The 18,312-nt window shown below is 39.2% G+C and overlaps 1 protein-coding gene across 1 annotated transcript in view; it reads right to left on the minus strand.

Moving 5' to 3' along the window:
• The window catches only part of LOC102847977 (methylglutaconyl-CoA hydratase, mitochondrial-like), a 200,619-nt gene that overhangs the window by 66,351 nt on the left and 115,956 nt on the right, over positions 1-18,312 (minus strand). The window contains exons 5-6 of the mRNA XM_006901178.1: positions 9,761-9,853; positions 4,525-4,581 (exon numbers count right to left, since the gene is read on the minus strand). Coding sequence (XP_006901240.1) covers positions 4,525-4,581; positions 9,761-9,853 — 150 coding nt within the window. The remainder of the gene's footprint in view (positions 1-4,524; positions 4,582-9,760; positions 9,854-18,312) is intronic.

An 18,312-nucleotide genomic window follows, 5' to 3' on the forward strand; every position in this document is an offset into this window, starting at 1 on the left:
CCTCTCCAAGGACCAGTCCCTCCTTGCAACATGCACAAAGTATGTCAGGCGAAGCTTCAGAATCCTTGACTCCAGGGAACATTCTGGCTTCACCCTCTCTAGGACAAACCTGTTTGTTCTCCTAGCAGTCCATGGTATATTCAACACTCTTCTCCAGCACCAGAGCTCAAAGGCATCAATTCTTTTTCTATCATCCCTATTTATTGTCCAACTCTCTGATGCATAGCACATAATTGTAAAGACTATAGCCTGGATCAGGTGCACCTTAGTCTCCAGCCTTACATCATTGCACTTTAGTACTCTTGAGAGGTCCCTCACAGGTGACTTTCCCAATGCAATTCATCTCCTGATTTACCAAGAGTGTTGACTGTGGAGCCAAGTATACTAAAACTGTTAACCGTCTCAATCTCTTCACCATCCATACTGATGCTGCCAATTGGCCCTGTGGTGAGCATCTGACATAGCAAAAAACAATTCAGGAAGCTAAAAGGTAGAAGGCTATTCTTAATAAATGTTGTTGACTGCCTTCGAGTCGAGCACAACTCATAGCAACTCTATGAACAAAAATGCCTGAAGCTCCTCTAACAATGATCAACATTTATCAAAGTTCATAGAGTTTCTGGAGGCATATTGTTTAGGAAGTGGATGCTACTCCTGCTTCCAAACCTGTAATAGTATGTGACACATTGTTATGTGTCATTGAGTCGCCTGTGATGTATAGCGACCCTATGTACAGCAGCTCTGAAACCTTTCCTGTCCTGAGCCAGTCTCACTAATTTTGGCACACCAACCCTCATTGCCCCAGCTATATTATCAATCCATCTCATCCGGGGTCTCCCTTTCCTACACTGTGCATCCACCCTCCCAAGCATGATGTCTTTCTCCAAGGACCGATCTCTTCTGGCCATGTGCCCAAAATAAGTGAGGCAGAGCTTCAAAATCCTAGCCTCAAAGGAGAGACTTAGTTTCACCCTCTCCAAGACAGACCTATTTGTTTTCTTGACCGTCCACGGTATGTTCAAGACTCTTCTCCAGCACCACATCTCAAAGGCATCTATTCTGCCATCCTTAGTCATTGTCCAACTCTCTGAACTATAACAAGTTATTGAGAAGACCAAGACCTGGATTTAGGCACACTTTTGTATGTAGACTGACATCGTTGTCTTCAGCACTCTGGAGAGGTCCATGACAGCAGATTTTCCTAATACAATTCGTCTTTTGATTTCCTGACTGCTGGTGTTGATTGTGGATCCGAGCAAGCTGTAATTGTTAACCACTTCAATCTCTTGTCCATATAATATGGTGCTTCCAATTGGCCCAGTGGTGAGAATCTTTGTCTTCCTGATGTTGAGATTCAACCCATATTGAAGACTACAGTCCTTGCCCTTTTGCAGCAAGTGCTTCAGGTCTTCCTCAGTTTCAGCAAAGCAAGGTTGTGTCATCTGCATTTTGTAGGTTGTTAATGAATCTTCCTCTAATCTTGATGCCACACTCCTCCTCTTAAAGTCCTGCTTCCTGAATGATCTGTTCTGCATACAGATTGAAAAGTATGGGAACAGGATGCATCCCTGACACACTCCTTTCCTGATTTTGAACCATGCAGTTTCCTTGCTCTGTTCTGAGGAATGCCTCCTGGTCCAAGTATAGGTTTTGTATAAGCATGATCAAGTGTTCTGAGATTCCCACTCTCCTCAAGGAAAATTTGTTGTGATCCACACAGTCAAATACCTTTGCACAGTCAATGAAAGAGATAGACATTCTTCTGGTACTCTCTGCTTTCTGCCAAGATCCATCTGACAGTGGCAATAATGTCCCTAGTGTCATGATCTTTTCTAAACCCAGCCTGTATTTCTGATAGTTCTCTGTCAATGTACTGTTCAAGTCTTATCTGGATAATCTTCAGTAGGATTTTGCTAGTGTGTAATATTAGTGATACTGTTTAATGATTTCCATACTCTGACAGGTAACCTTTTTTCAGAAAGGGAATAATTATGGATCTCTCCCAGTCAGTTGGCCAAGTACTTGTCCTCCAGATTTCTTGGAACAACTTGGTGAGCACATGCAGAACAGCATCTGTTGACTGAAATACAACAATTGGTATTCCATCAATTCCTGGGGCTTAATTTTTTTTGCCAAGTCCTTTAGAGCAGCCTGTACTTTCTCCTTCATCACCATTGCCTCTTGATCTTATGTTGTTTCTTGAAATCCTTCTGTGTCAGCCAATTCTTTTTGGTACAATGACTCTGTATACTCCTTCCATCTCTTTTTAATGCTTCTTGAATCATTCATTATTCTGCTCATAGCATCCTTAAGTATTACAAACCCAGCTTGAATTTATTCTTTAGTTCTTTCCACTTAAGAAATGCTGAGCGACTTCAGCCCTTTTGATTTTCTGACTCCAGCTCCTTGCACATTTCATTATATTTTGCCTTGTCTTCCCAAGCAACCTTTTAAAATCTTTTATTCAGTTCTATACCTTCTTGATTTCTTCCCTTTGCTTTGGTTTCTTGGTACTCTAGTGCAATATTCAGAGACTCTTCTGACATCCATTTCTGTCTTTTCTTCTTCCTTCTTAGTAATGACATTTTGCATTCTTCATGAACGATATTCTTGCTATCTTCCCACAGCTTATCTGGTCTTCGTTCATTAGAGTTCATGGCCTCAAACCCCTTTCTGAATTGGTTTTTCAATTCAGGAGAGATAAACTCAAGGTCAAATTTTTATTCCTGTGGATATGATTTAACCATCGTTAGTTTTAATTTGAACTTGCATATGACCAGTTGATAGCACCTGGCCTAGTTTTACTGCTGATATTGAATTTCTCCAGTGGTTCCTTCTACAGATGTAATAAATCTGATTCTGTGCATCCCATCAGGTGAAATTCATGTATATATCCTGTGTTTATGTTTCTTATAAAAGGTATTTGCTACGAATAAATCCTTGCTTATACAGAATTCTATCACTCTATCCCCAGCCTCATTTCTGTTACCAAGTCCATATTTTCCGACTACAGATCCTTCTTCCTGATTCCCAACTTTTGTGTTCCAGTCATCCATTATTATTAAAGCAATTATTATTCAATCAATTTCTGCATGCAACAGTTGATAGAAAACATCTATTTCCTCCTCTCTGGCTCTGGTTGTGGGTGCATAAATTTGAATGATAGTGGTATTAACAGGTCTTCCTTGTATGTGTATGGACATTATGCTGTCACTCACAATATTGTATTTCAAAATAAATTTAGAAATGGCTTTTTAAACTATGAAAGCGAACCCGTTTTTTTTCTCACCTTCTCATCTCCAGCATAATATGATCATGGGATTCAAAATATCCCATGCCAACCCATCTCTTTTCACTAATACCCAATATGTCAATATTCATGCATTCCATTTCTTTTTTTACAATGTCCAGTTTTCCTACATTCATGCTTCTCCCATTCCATGTACCAACTGTTAATTTCTTCTTACAACAGTTTCCCTCCTTTGTATTTCTAAATTTGAGGGATCAACTTCACTTGCCATATCTGTTAGTCTACTCTAAGTAGGCTTTGCTGTATATAAAGTTTTCAAAGACCAGTTATATTTCAGAAGTGAATGGCCAATCCTTCTTCCTAGTCTGTCTTAATTTGGATGTTCATTGCTAGAATATCTGACAGACAAGTACTTTTACCTATCAGGTGAAAGACACTACCCTTTCAGAAATAGCCAATACATTCACTGCCCACCCACTTCAGGCACATGTGAATTTTCTCTTACCTTTTCCCTGCTACCTCCCCATTCCTTGTGCACCTTATCTACCAGTCAAACCCTTCCTTCCCCAGTCACCTCTCAATCTGATCACTAGTCACTTCACTGATGTCTTGCACTAGACATTGCTACTGATTTCTCATGTTATTGTCCATTTCTTGATTAGGGGAATGTAAGTTCAAATCCCATGTACCAACTTCAGAGAAAGATTTTTGCTTGAGGCTGTACTGAGGGAAGATCCTGGACACAACGCTTCTGGTAAATTCTGTGACTTATTGTCTCTGTTTACATTGTAGACACAATGTGATAATTCCAAGGTCCGGACAGGTCTCTTCTAGATCTGATGCTGTGGTGGTGTAATGTGTTCGGAGGGTTATGAGAAATAAATTTCAACTGCATTCATGAGAATGCATTTAAATTCAATGAACTTTAAAAAAAGTGAGATCTTATTATTGAAGCTACTGCTGAGGAAAATCAAAGTAAATTTAGGTAGATTTAAAATGTATGAAATAAATTTAAAAATAAGAAGAATACAGAAAAACATGGAGATAATGGGGGGAAAGAAGGTAACAACCCAAGTGTCTTTTTTTTCATCACCACTTACCTGAGTCAATTTAAAAATATACAGAATAAGGACTTTGGAAGGAAATAAACAGTTAAAGCATTAGTCTATTTACCCAAATGCTGTATTTTGATAACCTTTCAATTAACATAATTTTTCCCCTCTTACACCCTACTTTTTAAAACAAATTGAGAGAGTATTTGTAAGAACTCATACCTGCACCAGGAATAATTGCCAGTTTTGTCTCTACTAGGCCCATTTTTGCAGAAGAAGCTAAAAAGAAACAAAACTAATTAGCATCCTTATTACCAAAGCCTAATATAATAACTTGGAAACCTTAGTAAAATGTATTTGGAATATTATTTACTAACTAAATTTATGGCACAATTAAAAGAAAAAAATCACTTTAACAATGCCTCACAATTGTGTACAGGGGTCCCAAAGCAAAAGATGGCTTTCCTAAAGGGAGACTCTGGAGATCCTCTGGTATGCCAAGATATGGCTCAGGGAATTGCAAGCTATGGAAAAAAGAACGAAACTGTCCCAGTAGTCTTCACCATGATCTCCATTTTATTGTCCTAGATAAAGAAAACTATAAAGTGCCTCCAAGTGGAAGAATCACTTTGATTCTATGCTTCAAGCCTTTTGTTCATAGGGTCGCTATGAGTCGTGTTGAACCCAAAGATGCTTGATCATCTTCTCTTATGGACTAGAACCTTAATAAATGTGTCTTAACTTTAGGGGTGGGAGGCATTTATTTACGGAAATAAGTAAGCATTCTAAGCAGAAAGAATTATATGGAGCCTAAAATTGAAGCAAGCAGCTTACTGAGTCTTTTATTGTTAGGAGCCATCAAATCAACTACAACTCACAGCAATCCCATGAACAACAAACCTGAACCCTGCCTTATATTGTCCCATACAATCAACCTCCAAAATGCTGAAGATCATTCTTATAGTCACCGTGTCAGTTCTTGTTCAAAGTCTTCCTCTCTTTCTCTAACCGTCTAACTTTCCCAGCATGATGTCTTTTCCCAAGGACTGGTCCATCTTGACAGTGTGCCCAATTATGTGAGACAAAGTTTCACCATCCTTGCCTCTAATGAGCACTCTGGTTGCACTTCCTCCAAGCCACATTTGTTTGTTCTTTTGGTAGTCTACGTTACTGGCAATCTTATACTCTTTACTAACACCACAACTCAAAGGGATCTATTCTTCTTTAATCATTGTCCAACTTTTCAGATGCCTAAGAAGCAAATTAAAATACGATGGCTTGGATAAGGTAAACTTTAGTCTTTACACTGACATCTGTGCTCTTTAGCACTATAAAAAGGGCCTTTTTGTTGCTGTTGGATGCCACTAAGTCACCTGCAACTCTCAGCTACCCTATGTGCAATAGCTCTGAACCGTGCCCTATCTTGAGCGCCAGACTCATTGTCTCCAACACAGCTTACCCTAGTTTCTGTATCAGTCCATCTCATCCAGGTTCCTACTCTCTTGCACTGTTCCTCCACCCTTTCAAGCACGATGTCCTTCTCCAAGGACCTGGTCATGTGCCCAAAGTGTGTGACATAGAGCTTCAAAATCCTTGCCTCCAAGGAGCAGAATGGTTTCACTCTCTCCAAAAGAGACCTGTTTGTTCTCTTGGGAGTCCCTGTTATGTTCAATACTCTTTCCCAGCACTACAACTCAAAAGCACTGAGTCATCTTTAGTCATTGTCCAGTTCTCTGATACACTGCAAGTAACTGCAAAGAACATGGTCTGCATCAGGCATATCTTAGTTCATAGAATAAAATCATTGCTCTTTAGCACTTTGGAGAGGTCTCTAACAGCACACTTCTCCTATGCAATTTGCCTTTTGATTTTATGACTGTTTGTTCTAAGAGTATTGACTGTGGAGCTGAGCAAGTTGAAATTAACAACCTCAATCTCTTCTCTATCTACCATGGTGCTGCCATTTGGCTCAGTATTGAGAATACTTATCTTCTTGATGTTAAGTTTCAATCCATATTGAAGACTACAGACCTTGACCTTCTGCAGTAAATGTTTCAGGTACTCCTCAGTTTCAGCAAACAAGCTGTTGTTGTTGTTATGTGCCGTCAAGTCACATGTGATTCATAGTAACCCTATGTACAAGAGCCCTAAACCCTGCCCTATCCTGTGCCAACCTGTTTCTGACATATCTACTTCTATTACTCTAATCACTGAATCAATCCATCTTATCGAGAGTCTTCCTCTCTTGCGCTGTCCCTCCACTCTCCCAAACATGATCCCTCTCCAACGACCAGGCCCTCCTTGCAACATGCCCAAAGTATGTCAGATGAAGCTTCAGAATCCTTGACTCCAGGGAACAGTTTGGCTTCATCCTCCCCAGGACAAACCTGTTTGTTCTCCTAGCAGTCCATGGTATATTCAACACTTCTCCAGCACCACAACTCAAAGGCATCAATTCTCTTTCTATCATCCCTATTCACTGTCCAACTCTCCGATGCATAGCACATAATTGCCTGGATCAGGCGCACTTAGTCTCTAGCCTGACATCGTTGCACTTCAGTACTCTTTGAGAGGTCCCTCACAGCTGACTTTCCAATGCAATTCGTCTCCTGATTTCCTGGCTGCTGTTACCAAGAGTGTTGACTGTGGAGCCAAGTAAACTAACACTGTTAACTGTCTCAATCTCTTCACCATCCAAACTGATGCTGCTAATTGGCCCAGTGGTGAGAATCTTTGTTTTCTTGATATTGAGCTTCAATCCATAGTGAAGACGGCAGTCCTTGACCTTCTGCCGCAAGCGCTTCAGGTCATCCTTAGTTTCAGTGAACAGGGTGCCATCCATATAATGCAGGTTGTTGATGAATCTTCCTTCAATCCTGAAAGAAGGTCTGGATTTTCCCCAATGCAATACATCTTTTGATTTCTTTCTTCCTCTACCCCATTTGATTTCTTGACTGCTGTTAACCCAGGGTGTTGTATATGGATCTTTTATCCACCTATCACTATCTAATGGGTCCAGTTGTGACATTTTTTGTCTTCTTGATGTTGAGATGTAATCCATATTGAAGGCTATAGTCTTAAATCTTCTTCAGTAAGTGCTTTAAATTTTCACTTTCTGCAAGCAAAGTTGGAGCATCTGCATAATGCAAGCTATTGAAGAGTATTGCTCCAGTTCTTACACTACATCTTTCTTCACACAGTCCAGCTTCTCGGATTATTTGCTCAGCAATTTATTTCCTCAGCTTGACTATCAAGAAAGGCTACCACCCCGATGCAAGCCTTGCCTGCTTTTAAACTATGCAATGTTCCCTTCTTTTTTGTGCATATACAGGTTGTACAAGAGGACAATGAAGTCTCTGAAACTGCCATTCTTCTCAATGTTATCTATATTTTATTATGGTCCATACAGAAATGCCATCTTGTCCTTAGTAAAACACAAGTAAACATCTTCCTTGTATGCTATGCTTTCAGTCAAGATCACCTGACATCAGCAATATCATCTTTCATTTTAAGGCCTGTTCTGATTCCAGTTTGAATTTTTTCTGGGAGTTCCCTGTCAATGTACTGCTTCAGCCGTTTTTCTTCAACAAACTTTTACTTGTGTGTCATATTAGTTACATTGTTCAATCATTTTTGTAGTCTAATTGATTATCTTTACTTGAATGGGAACAAGTATGGAGCTCTTGTAGTCATTTGGCCAAGAAGCTCTCTTCAAAATTTTTTAATAGAAAAAGGAAAAAAAAAAGTGGATCTTCATCATGTTACTTCCTGAAATAGATTCATATTGACCATTTATTTTTGTTACAATGACTGTGTACTCCTATTTTCAATTGATGCTTCTTGTATCATCCACTAGTCTATAAAAAGAACCTATAATAAATGAGGCTTGAATTTATCAGTTTTTCTAGGTTAAGAAATGCTGAGTGTGTTCTTCTTACCTTTGGCTCTCAAGTCCACATCATCTTTGAATATTTCATTTTCATACCTTGCTTGTATTGTCAAGCTCCCATTTGAAATCTTTTATTCCCTTTCTTTGGCTTCTCCATGTTGAAGAGCAAGTTTTTCCTAACATTCATTTTGGTCTTTTCTCTGTCTCTCATATCGTTTTAATTATCTTATGCTTTCTTCATGAATTGTTTCCTTGATGTCATCCTAAAACTCATCTGGTCATCAGTCATTAAGTGTTTAGTCTATCAAATCTATTCTAGAGATGGTTTTTAAATTCAAGTGAAATAAACTCAAGGTTATATTTTGGCTCTCAAGGACTTTATCACTATCGTTGCTGTAATTATGTACTGTCAAATTGGAATTGACACACAGCTGATCCCCTAGTGGGTTTATAGAGGCAGTAAACAATGCAGGAGGATATGACCCACCTTGCTCCCAAGGAGCAGCTGGTGGATTTGAAATGTGTACCTTTAGGTTGGCAGTGCAACTCTTACCATTAAGCAAACAGAGCTTATGCTTATTACTATGTTGTTGTTGTGTGCAGTAAAGCTGGAATCAACTCATAGCTGACCTTCCAGCAGGTTTTGAGAGGCAACAAATCACACTGGAGGAAAGTGCCCATCCTTCTATGGAGAAGCTGGTGGATTTGTACTACATGTTTCTGGGATTGCAGTACAGCATCTTACCACTAGGGTACAGGGTACCACAGCTCCTACTTATTACTGTATTTAACTGTAATTAATTGTTTAAGCTATGAACTCTCCATAGATTAATCTTCAGAATAGCAACTGGTGTTTTGTTCATTTTTGAGAAAAGTGATGCTTTTAAAAACACAAATATCAAACACATCAATACCTAACATTCAAGTATTTTGGCCTGACTTGAATCCTGTTGTTTTCCTACTGTTAAGATTGGGTCATAAAAAAGGAGCCATGGTAGAGATTAGGGCATAGGATGGTAGGTTAACAGAAAAATCAGTGGTTCAAAAGCTGCTCTGTGAGATGAAGATGGGAAGTCTTTTCCTGTAAAGATTTATAGCCCCAGAAATCTGATGGAGGGTGACTGTGAAGGGTATTCAACTCAAAGGCAAAAGATAAGATTGGACAAAAAAAATTAAAGACTTTTTTTACTGAGTTTTTTTTTTAAATAAAAAATACCTTAATTGTTTATTTAAAGACTATAACTCACCCCTTAGGATCCAGCAATTTATTAATTTGAACTGTCTTTAGGGAGCAGTTTATTAATCACTTCTTCTACCCACAAGTTTCTTGTGGAAGTAAAATAGATGCAACAGTACACACTTTTTGGGGAGTACCCAAAATTGTATACACTGCATAATAATTTTTAGCAGTGCTATTTTCCCATACCTTTTGAAATACATTATTAGGAACAAAAGGTGACTTTTTCTAAATCTTCTACCCAGCAAAACAAAATAGAATACTTAAATTATCTGAATAGTAAACAAAACCTTATCTTTTCAAAAATAAGTTTGCATATAATTAATTCTCACCTGCCACTCTAATATCACATGCTAAAGCCAGTTCAAGACCACCACCTAATGCAAGTCCATCTATGGCTGCAATAGTTGGCACGGGAAGGTTGGCTGAAACACAAACAAAATTTGATATTCCTTATTAATTCTGATTTTTTGTAAATATATTTTTAAAGAGACATCAGACATGAAAGATTTCCAGAATATAAACATTTCCTCCATCATTACTTTTCTAAAACATTATGTAATGTTGTATAGTGGCCCCTAACAGGAATGTGCAATTAATTATCCTTTAATTATTAAATTAGCAATATTCTACAAGAACAAAAATATTTTTTTATTTTAATGAAAGTTTACAGAGACTTTGGATTTCCATTCATTCATTGTTGCACTTTTCTCCCTGCCTACTCCTCTGCCACCAATTCACTCTTTTCTTTGAAAAGTAAAAGAAAAATACTTTCATTGTTATACAATAACTTCTCCCAAGCCCACTCCACTATGCAGCCTTCATTCTGGACTCCTGTCATGACAATAATACCTAATCATATATTCTTTTTAAACAGTTCTCTCTCTCATATATTTCAATGCAGTATACATTATTTATCCCCTCTTTCTCAGTCTCCCCCCAACTCCAATGTCAGTCCCATTTTACAACAGTGGCTCTATGCACTATTTGTCCTTTTGTGACTATTTCACTCTGCATAATGTCCTCCAGGGTCACCCATTTTGTATAATATTTCATGAGTTCTTTGTTTTTCAATGCAGCATAGAATTCCATTGTGTGAATATACCAGAACTTCTCTATCCATTTGTTTGTTGATAGGCACTTGGCTTGTTTCCAACTCTTTCCTAGTGTAAACAAAGCTGCAAAACCAAGGACTATAAACTTAATTTTAAAAAAGTTTGGAAGAACTCTAGAAGTCCTAATCCACAACATAAACAATCTTCTAAGCATCCTGAAAAATCTACAAACAGAAAAGGATGTAACAGATGAATGGAACCATCTAAGAATCAAATCCCTATGCACATTCAAAAACTTCTCCAAAAGGGTAGAGAGGGAAGCCACAGATTGGGGGAAAAATATTTGGTAATGACATGTCAGATAAGGGACTTATATCTAGAATTTATAAAATACTCGAGCACCACAAGATAAAGAACAAAAACATTTTTTAAAAAGTCAACAGAATAAAAAAATCACATCAATAATAACACAGTATGACCAAATAGGATTCATTGCTGGTATGCAACAATGGTTCATTATTAGAAAACAATAATCCATGACTGCAATGAAAGAAAGGAAAAAACTACATAATCATATATATCACATATTGAGAAGAAATCAACATTGAAAGCTGCAGTCTTTGATCTTCTGCACCAAGTGCTGCACTTGCAGCAAGTAAGGTTGTGTCATCTGTATATTGCAGGCTGTTGAAAAGTCTTCCTTCAAACCCGATGCTACGTTTTCTTCAGTGTCAAGCTTCTCAAATGACTTGCTCAGCAAACATGCTGCATAGGTATGGAGAAAAGATACAAACATAATACACATCTTTCCTGATTTTAAACTATGCAGTGTTTCCTTGCTCTGCTTGGAAGAGAGCCTCTTGATTTAGGTATAGGTTTCATATGAGCATAATTAAGTGCTCTGGAATTCTCATTCTCCCCAATGTTAGCCAAAATTTGTTATGCTCTACATAGTCAAATGCCTTTTCATAGTCAATTAAACACAAATAAACATTCTTCTAGTATTCTCTGCTTTCAGTAAGGATCCATCTGATATAGTAGTGATAACTCTAGTGCCATGACCTCAACCCTGCTTGAACTTCTGGCAGCTCTCTATCAATGTACTTTTCCAGCTAATTTTGGATAATCTTCAGCAATATTATTCTTAGAAAATTTTGTTGGATCACCTTTTTTTGGAATGGGAACAAATGCAAATCTCTTCTGGTTAGTTGGCCAAATAGCTGTCCTCCATATTTCCTAGCATAAACTCATGAGCATGTCTAGGTCTGTCTATGTTAGTTGAAACATATCTATTGCTATCTGAACACATTCCCAAAAGCTTAATTTTTCGAATTCCTTTAAGATGGACAGCAGCTCTACATCAAGAAAACAAAACAACCTTACCACTGAACTGATAACATAGCATTTTGATAAATGAAGAAAAGACTGAAAAAGTCACCAATTTCATATTACTTGGATCTAAAATCAACACCCTTGGGACTGGTAGTATTTAGCAAGTACTTTGTAATGAACTTCCCCTAATTACTGAGATTCAGGCTATGATTTTTCCCACCACTTACTATGCATCTGAAAACTGAACAATGAATAAGGAAGACAGAAGAATCGATGTGTTTGAGCTGTGGTGCTGGGAGAAGAGGACTGAATATTTCATAGACTACCAAAAGAAGAAACTGGTATGTCAAGGAGAAAATACAGCCAAAATGCTCTCTGGAGGCAAAGATGACAAAGCTTTGTCTCACATACTTTGGGCATGTTGCTAGGAGAGGTTTCTCCTTGGAGAGGAACATCATGCTTGGAAAGGTGGAGAGCTAGTGAAAGAGAGGAAGATCTTCAGTGAGATGGACTAGCACAGTGACTATATGTAACAATGGAGTCAAGTGTATTAGAGATGACGAGGATAGGACAGGATTCATATCTGTTGTTCCTAGGGTCATTATGAGGCATACTTGACTCACTGACACCTAACAATAATCACAAATCAATCAACTCACAAAACACATTTTATGAAGACAGAATCTACTGTTGATAAAAACTTTCAGTACAAGTGACAAAAGGGAATTTTTAAAACATAATTAAGGACGTAAGTTACAATCCAATGACTAGCATTATTCTTACTGGAGTAAAACAGAAAGCACTCCTCTTATAAATGAAAATCAGAAAGAATGACCTCTATCATCACTCCTACTTAACACTGTAATGAAAATGCCAGCTGGGGAAATAAGCCAAGAAAGAAAAAGAAAAGACATCCAAACTGCCAAAGAACTGTTAAAACTCTGTATGTGTAAATGATATGCTCATTTTTAAATTTCTCATTCTTTTTGCTGTAGAGAAGGAACCAATTCACTGATGACTCTTCAGTGTGTTTCCAAGACTGTAAAACTTCCCATCTTCACCCCATTGAGTGGGTGGTGGATTTGAACCACCACAGATTTGAGTAAGCAGCATAACTCCCTAAGAACTGCGATCACCTTCTTCATAATTTCTGACATATTTGAGCTCATTGCTGCAGTCACTGGGTCAATTCATCTTGTTGAGAGTCTTCCTATTTTCCCTGACCTGTCACCTTTTCATGCATGGTGTTCTATTTTAAGCAACAAGCCAAGAATACATATGCCCAAAGGTAAACAATATTATTAACAACATTTATCAGAGACAAATAAAAACCAAGCAGCAGCAATACATAGAAATGTTGTCCAAAGACAACAAGGGAAGACTGCATGGATTAAAATAAGGACTCTTGTGCAGACTTCTATCTTTTCCCATTATTGTTGTTATGTGCCATCGAGTTGCTTGTGAGTAATAGCAGCCCTATCTAGAAGAGCCCTAAACCCTGCTCTATCCTGTGCAAACCTCACTGTCTCCAACACACACTTACTCCCACCACCCCCATCACAGAATCAATCCATCTCATTGAGAGTCTTCCTCTCCTGCGCTGTCCCTCAACTCTCCCAAATATGATGTCCCTCTCCAAGGACTGGTCCTTCTTTTCAACATGCCCAAAGTATGTTACACAAGATTCAGAATCCTTGCCTCCAAGGAGCAGGCCAGCTTCACCCTCTCCAGGACAATCCTGTTTGTTCTCCTAGCAGTCCATGGTATATTCAACACTCTTGTCCAGCACCACAGCTCAAAGGGCATCAATTCTCTTTCTAACATCCCTAGTCACTGTCCAACTCTACAATGTATAGCAAGCAATTGTGAAGACTATAGCCCAGACCAGGCACACCTTAGTCTGCGGCCTGATGTAGCTGCTCTTCAGTACTCTGGAGAGGTCCCTGACAGCTGACTTTCCCAAAGTAATTCGTCTCTTAATTTCCTGGCCGCTGGTACAAAGAATGTTGACTATGGAGCCAAGCAAATTAAATTTACTGTTAACTATCTCAATCTTTTCACCATCCATACTGATGCTGCCAATTGGTCTAGTGGAGAGAATCTTTGCTTTCTTGAAGTTGAGCTTCAATCCATACTGAAGCCTGCAGTCCTTGACCCTTTGCAGTGAGTGCTTCAGGTTCTCCTCAGTTTCAGCAAGCTGGCTGTGTCATCTTCATAACACAGGTTGTTGATGACTATTCCACCAATCCTGATGCCACATTCCTCGTCATACAGCCCAGTGTCCTGGCTGATTTGTTCTGCATACAGATTGAAAAGGTATGGAGACAAAAATACATCCCTGGTGGACCTCCTTCTCAATTTTGAACCATGTAGTATTTCCTTGCTCTGTTCTGGTGACTGCCTCCTGGTCCAAGTATAGGTTTCATATAAACACAATTTGAGATTCCTATTCTTCTCAGAGTCAGCCATAGCTTGTTGTGATCCACAGTCAAAAGCCTTTGCATAGTCAATGAAGACAGACATTCCTCTGGCACTCCGCTTTCTGCCAAGATCCATCTAACATTAGTTATAATATCCCTAGTACCACAACCCCTTTTAAATCGAGACTGCACATCTGGAAGTTCTCTGCTGACATACTGCTCCAGTCATTTTTGGATATTTTTCAGCAGAATCTTGCTTGCATGTGATATTAATGATATTGTTCGATAATTTCCACACTCTACCAGGGCACCTTTCTTTGGAATGGGAACAAATATAGATCTCTTCCAGTCAGTTGTCTAGCTGGCTATCCTCCAGATTTCTTGACAAAATTTACTGAGCACATCCAGGATAGCTTTGTTTGTTGAAATATGTCAACTGATAAGCCATCAACTCCTGGAGCCTTGTTTTTTGCCAATTCTTTCCAAGCAACTTGAACTTCCTCCTTCGTCATTACAGGCTCTTGCTCATATACATTGAAAAAATAATTCAAGAAATTGGACTTTATGAAGAAAAATGTAGCATCAGGATTGGCTGAAGACTCAACAATCTGCATTATGCAAATGACACAACCTTGCTTGCAAAAAGTGAGGAAGACGTGAAATGTATGTTGTAGAAGAACAAAGACTAAATCTTCATTATGGATTTTATCTCAACTAAATGTAGAAAAAGATTGAAATTGTCAACATCTTCAGCTTACTTGGTTCCACAATCAACACCCTTGGCACCAGCAATCAAGATATCAAAAGACTTAAGTGTTTTGGGAAGGTCTACTGTCAGTGACCTTTCCAAAGCCCTGAAGAGCAATGATGTCAATTTGACAACGAAGGTGCCCCTGATTTTTCAATTGCATGCTATGCATTTGAAGGCTGCGTAATGAATAAGGAACTGATGCCTTTTAGTTGTGGTACTAGAGAATGGTACTGAATATCTCATTAAATTGATGGATAGCTGCCCTGCCAGTAGGTTTGCAGAGGCAATAAATCAGGACTGTTCATCTTTCTTCCACAGAGCAGCTGGTAGATTCAAACTGTATGTCTTTGAGTTTGTACTGCAGCTTCTTACCACAGGCCACCAGTGTTCCCAATACATGTTGTTGTTATGTGCCATTGAATCGCCTGCAACTCATAGCAACCCTATGCAAAATAGCTTTGAACACTGTCCTATCCTGAGACAATCTCACAGTCTCTGACACAACTAATCCCATTATCCAAATTACTGTGTCAGTCCATCTCATTCAGGGTCTTCTTCCCTTGAGCTATCCATTTACCCTTCCAAGCACGATGTCCTCTAAGGACTTATCCTGCCAGGAAACATGGCCATATTATGTTAGATGGTGCTTCAAAATCCTTGCCTCTAAGGAACAACATAGTTTCACAATTTTCAGAACAACTGTTTGTTTTCTTGGCAGTCTAAGGAATATCCAATACTCTTCTCCAGCACCACAACTCAAGGGCATTGATCCTTCTTTTGTCATCTTTAGTCATTGCCAAGCTCCCTGATGAATAACAAATAATTGCAAAACCACGACCTGGATCAGGCACAAATTAGTCTCCACATTGATATTGTTGCTTTTTAGTATGAGGGAGAGGTCTCCAAAAGCAGATTTTCCCACTGTAATTAATCTTTTGATTTCCTGACTGCTGGTAACAACAGTGTTGATTGTGAAACCGAGAAAGCTGAAATAGTTAACTTCAATCTCCTCTCCATCCATCATGGTGCTGCCAATTGGCTTAGTGGTAAGAATCTTTGTCTTCCTGATGTTAAGTTTCACTCTGTTAAGTCTGGACAAAGGGGGACAAAGAGAAGAATGAAGAATTCAGAATTCAAACGCTTACAGCCTTGCCTGCTGCTAATAAGAAGAGCAAATGGACTTGCCTGCCTGGCTGAGATAGCAGGTGAATCGTAAATCAGAGTAGAATGTACCGCCCTAAAAACTGTTATAAAAACCCTCCCCAACAAGTTCACAGTGTGACTTCCCCATTCTGCATCTCCAGAATGAGGAACTTCGCCTGGGAGCTTCCCAATTCTCCCCCCTTTAATAAAGAGGCATTAAGCTTTCTCTCGTTCTCTTTGATTTCTTCCTTAAGTCCACTACCTTAACATATGGTACTAAACCTGGGAAATGAGTTAAGGTGCTGCACCCCCCATCTTAAGGCGAGTGTTGGCATAACTTACTCTCTCCCTGCGCAGTGTCAAGATGCTTGAATGGTAAAGTTCTGCTGCTCTCCTTCTCCCCTGCTCTGTGTATGCAGCTGCTGACCAGATCTCTGTCCCTTTTATCTTTCTCATCTCTGTATTCTCCTTCCCCTTCTCCTGGAGGGTCCTAAAGCTAGACCAAATTGACTTCCAGATGTATTAGGCCTCTATTCCTTCATCCCAAAGCTTTTAAGCTTTCCAATTTGGACAGTGTGAACTCCCATGAGAAAACCCAGAGCTGTTCCACTGGACTTTTGTCTGCACATATCCACAAACTGCAGATCTGTGTCAGAAGCCCAACCAGAAATTCCTGGCATTTCTTCCAAGCTATGATGGCTCTGAAAATGCTTAAGCTGTCTATAGCCATTCCCTGCGCCTAAGAGCTCCTGAGACTCCCGGTTTACAGAGGACGCTATGAAATTCCAGTTGCCTCACTCACAGATCTGAGAGCCATGGGTAGCTAATGTCCAGGCTCTCAAGAGATGGTCTCTTAAGCTGCCTTTTCTCAAATTTCTCACACTTGAGTCTAGTTGAAGACCTCTGCCTCAAGAAACTGATCCTTTTCTGTAATAGAGCAGCCATAATACCAGCTAATGACCTAAGAATAAAACCTTTAGTTAAACATCTAAACACTTTCTGCCAGTGGATTTAAAGAAACTGGGTTTTTGTTTTTGTTTTTTTCGCTCCTGTACCTCTCTCTGTCTTGGCCTCCCCCTGCCCCTCCCCAGTGACTCCTCTGAAGATCACCCAAATTCACGCCAAAGTTGGATCTCTTGGTCCATGACCATGCTCTCCCTTTTCATTCTGATCAATCCAAACTCAGCCATTCTTATCCCACCTCTTACATCATCTGCCACTAGGGTTTAAGAATTCTGTCAAGTTAAACCTCTTTCTTCTCCAGTTGCCCAGGCCTCTTCTATCCCAACCGATCCACTCCTCCTACCAAGTCCCTCCTAAGTCCCCTTCAAAAGTTACAAACATTAAAAGTCCCACTTCCATGTTTATCACGACCTTGTTTCCAAAGCAAGGAGTAGGAAACAACCTAAGTGTCTATTAACAAATGAATGGATAGAGAAGCTGTGGTATATTTACACAATGGAATACTACGCTGCATTGAAAAACAAGGAACTCATGAAATATTATACAAAATGCATGACCCTGGAGAACATTATGCTGAGTGAAATGTCTCATACACAAAAAGACAAATATTGCATAGTGCCACTGTTGTAAAATGGGACTGACACTGGAGTTGTGGGGGAGACTGAGAAAGACGGGATAAAGTATGTATACTGCATTGAAACATATGAGAGAACTGTTTAAAAGGGATATATGATCAGGTATTATTGACATGACAGGAGTCCAGAACGAAGGGATTTGGTAGAAGTGAAGGGATATCCTGGTGGAGGGTGGAGCTGGGAAATAGGTGGGTCAAGGCACTGGGCAAAGGGCAGGGTCAACACAGTAACTAATGGTTAACTCCACAATGAGGGATTTATCTTTCACTCCTCCACAAATTGCTTGTCTGTCAGATGCTTCTCTAAATCTAAACATTTAGATTAAGACAGACTAGGAGGAAGGATTGGCCATCCACTTCTGAAATAGCAGGCCTCTGAAAACCCTATGTGCAAAAGAATACACATAGACTAACTGAAACGGCAACCTAAGTAGATCTTTCAAGTATGGAAATACAAAGGAGGAGGAACAGTTGTAAGCAGACCCTAGTGATTGGAACATGGAATGTGAGAGCCATGAATGTAGGAAAATTAGAAATTGTCAAGAAAGAAATTGTTGTTGTTGTTATGTGCCCTGGAGTCCTTTCC

Source organism: Elephantulus edwardii, unplaced genomic scaffold (genome assembly GCF_000299155.1).
Source record: "Elephantulus edwardii isolate Elephantulus edwardi_28Jun2011 unplaced genomic scaffold, EleEdw1.0 scaffold00313, whole genome shotgun sequence".
In the NCBI taxonomy this organism is placed as follows: domain Eukaryota; kingdom Metazoa; phylum Chordata; class Mammalia; order Macroscelidea; family Macroscelididae; genus Elephantulus; species Elephantulus edwardii.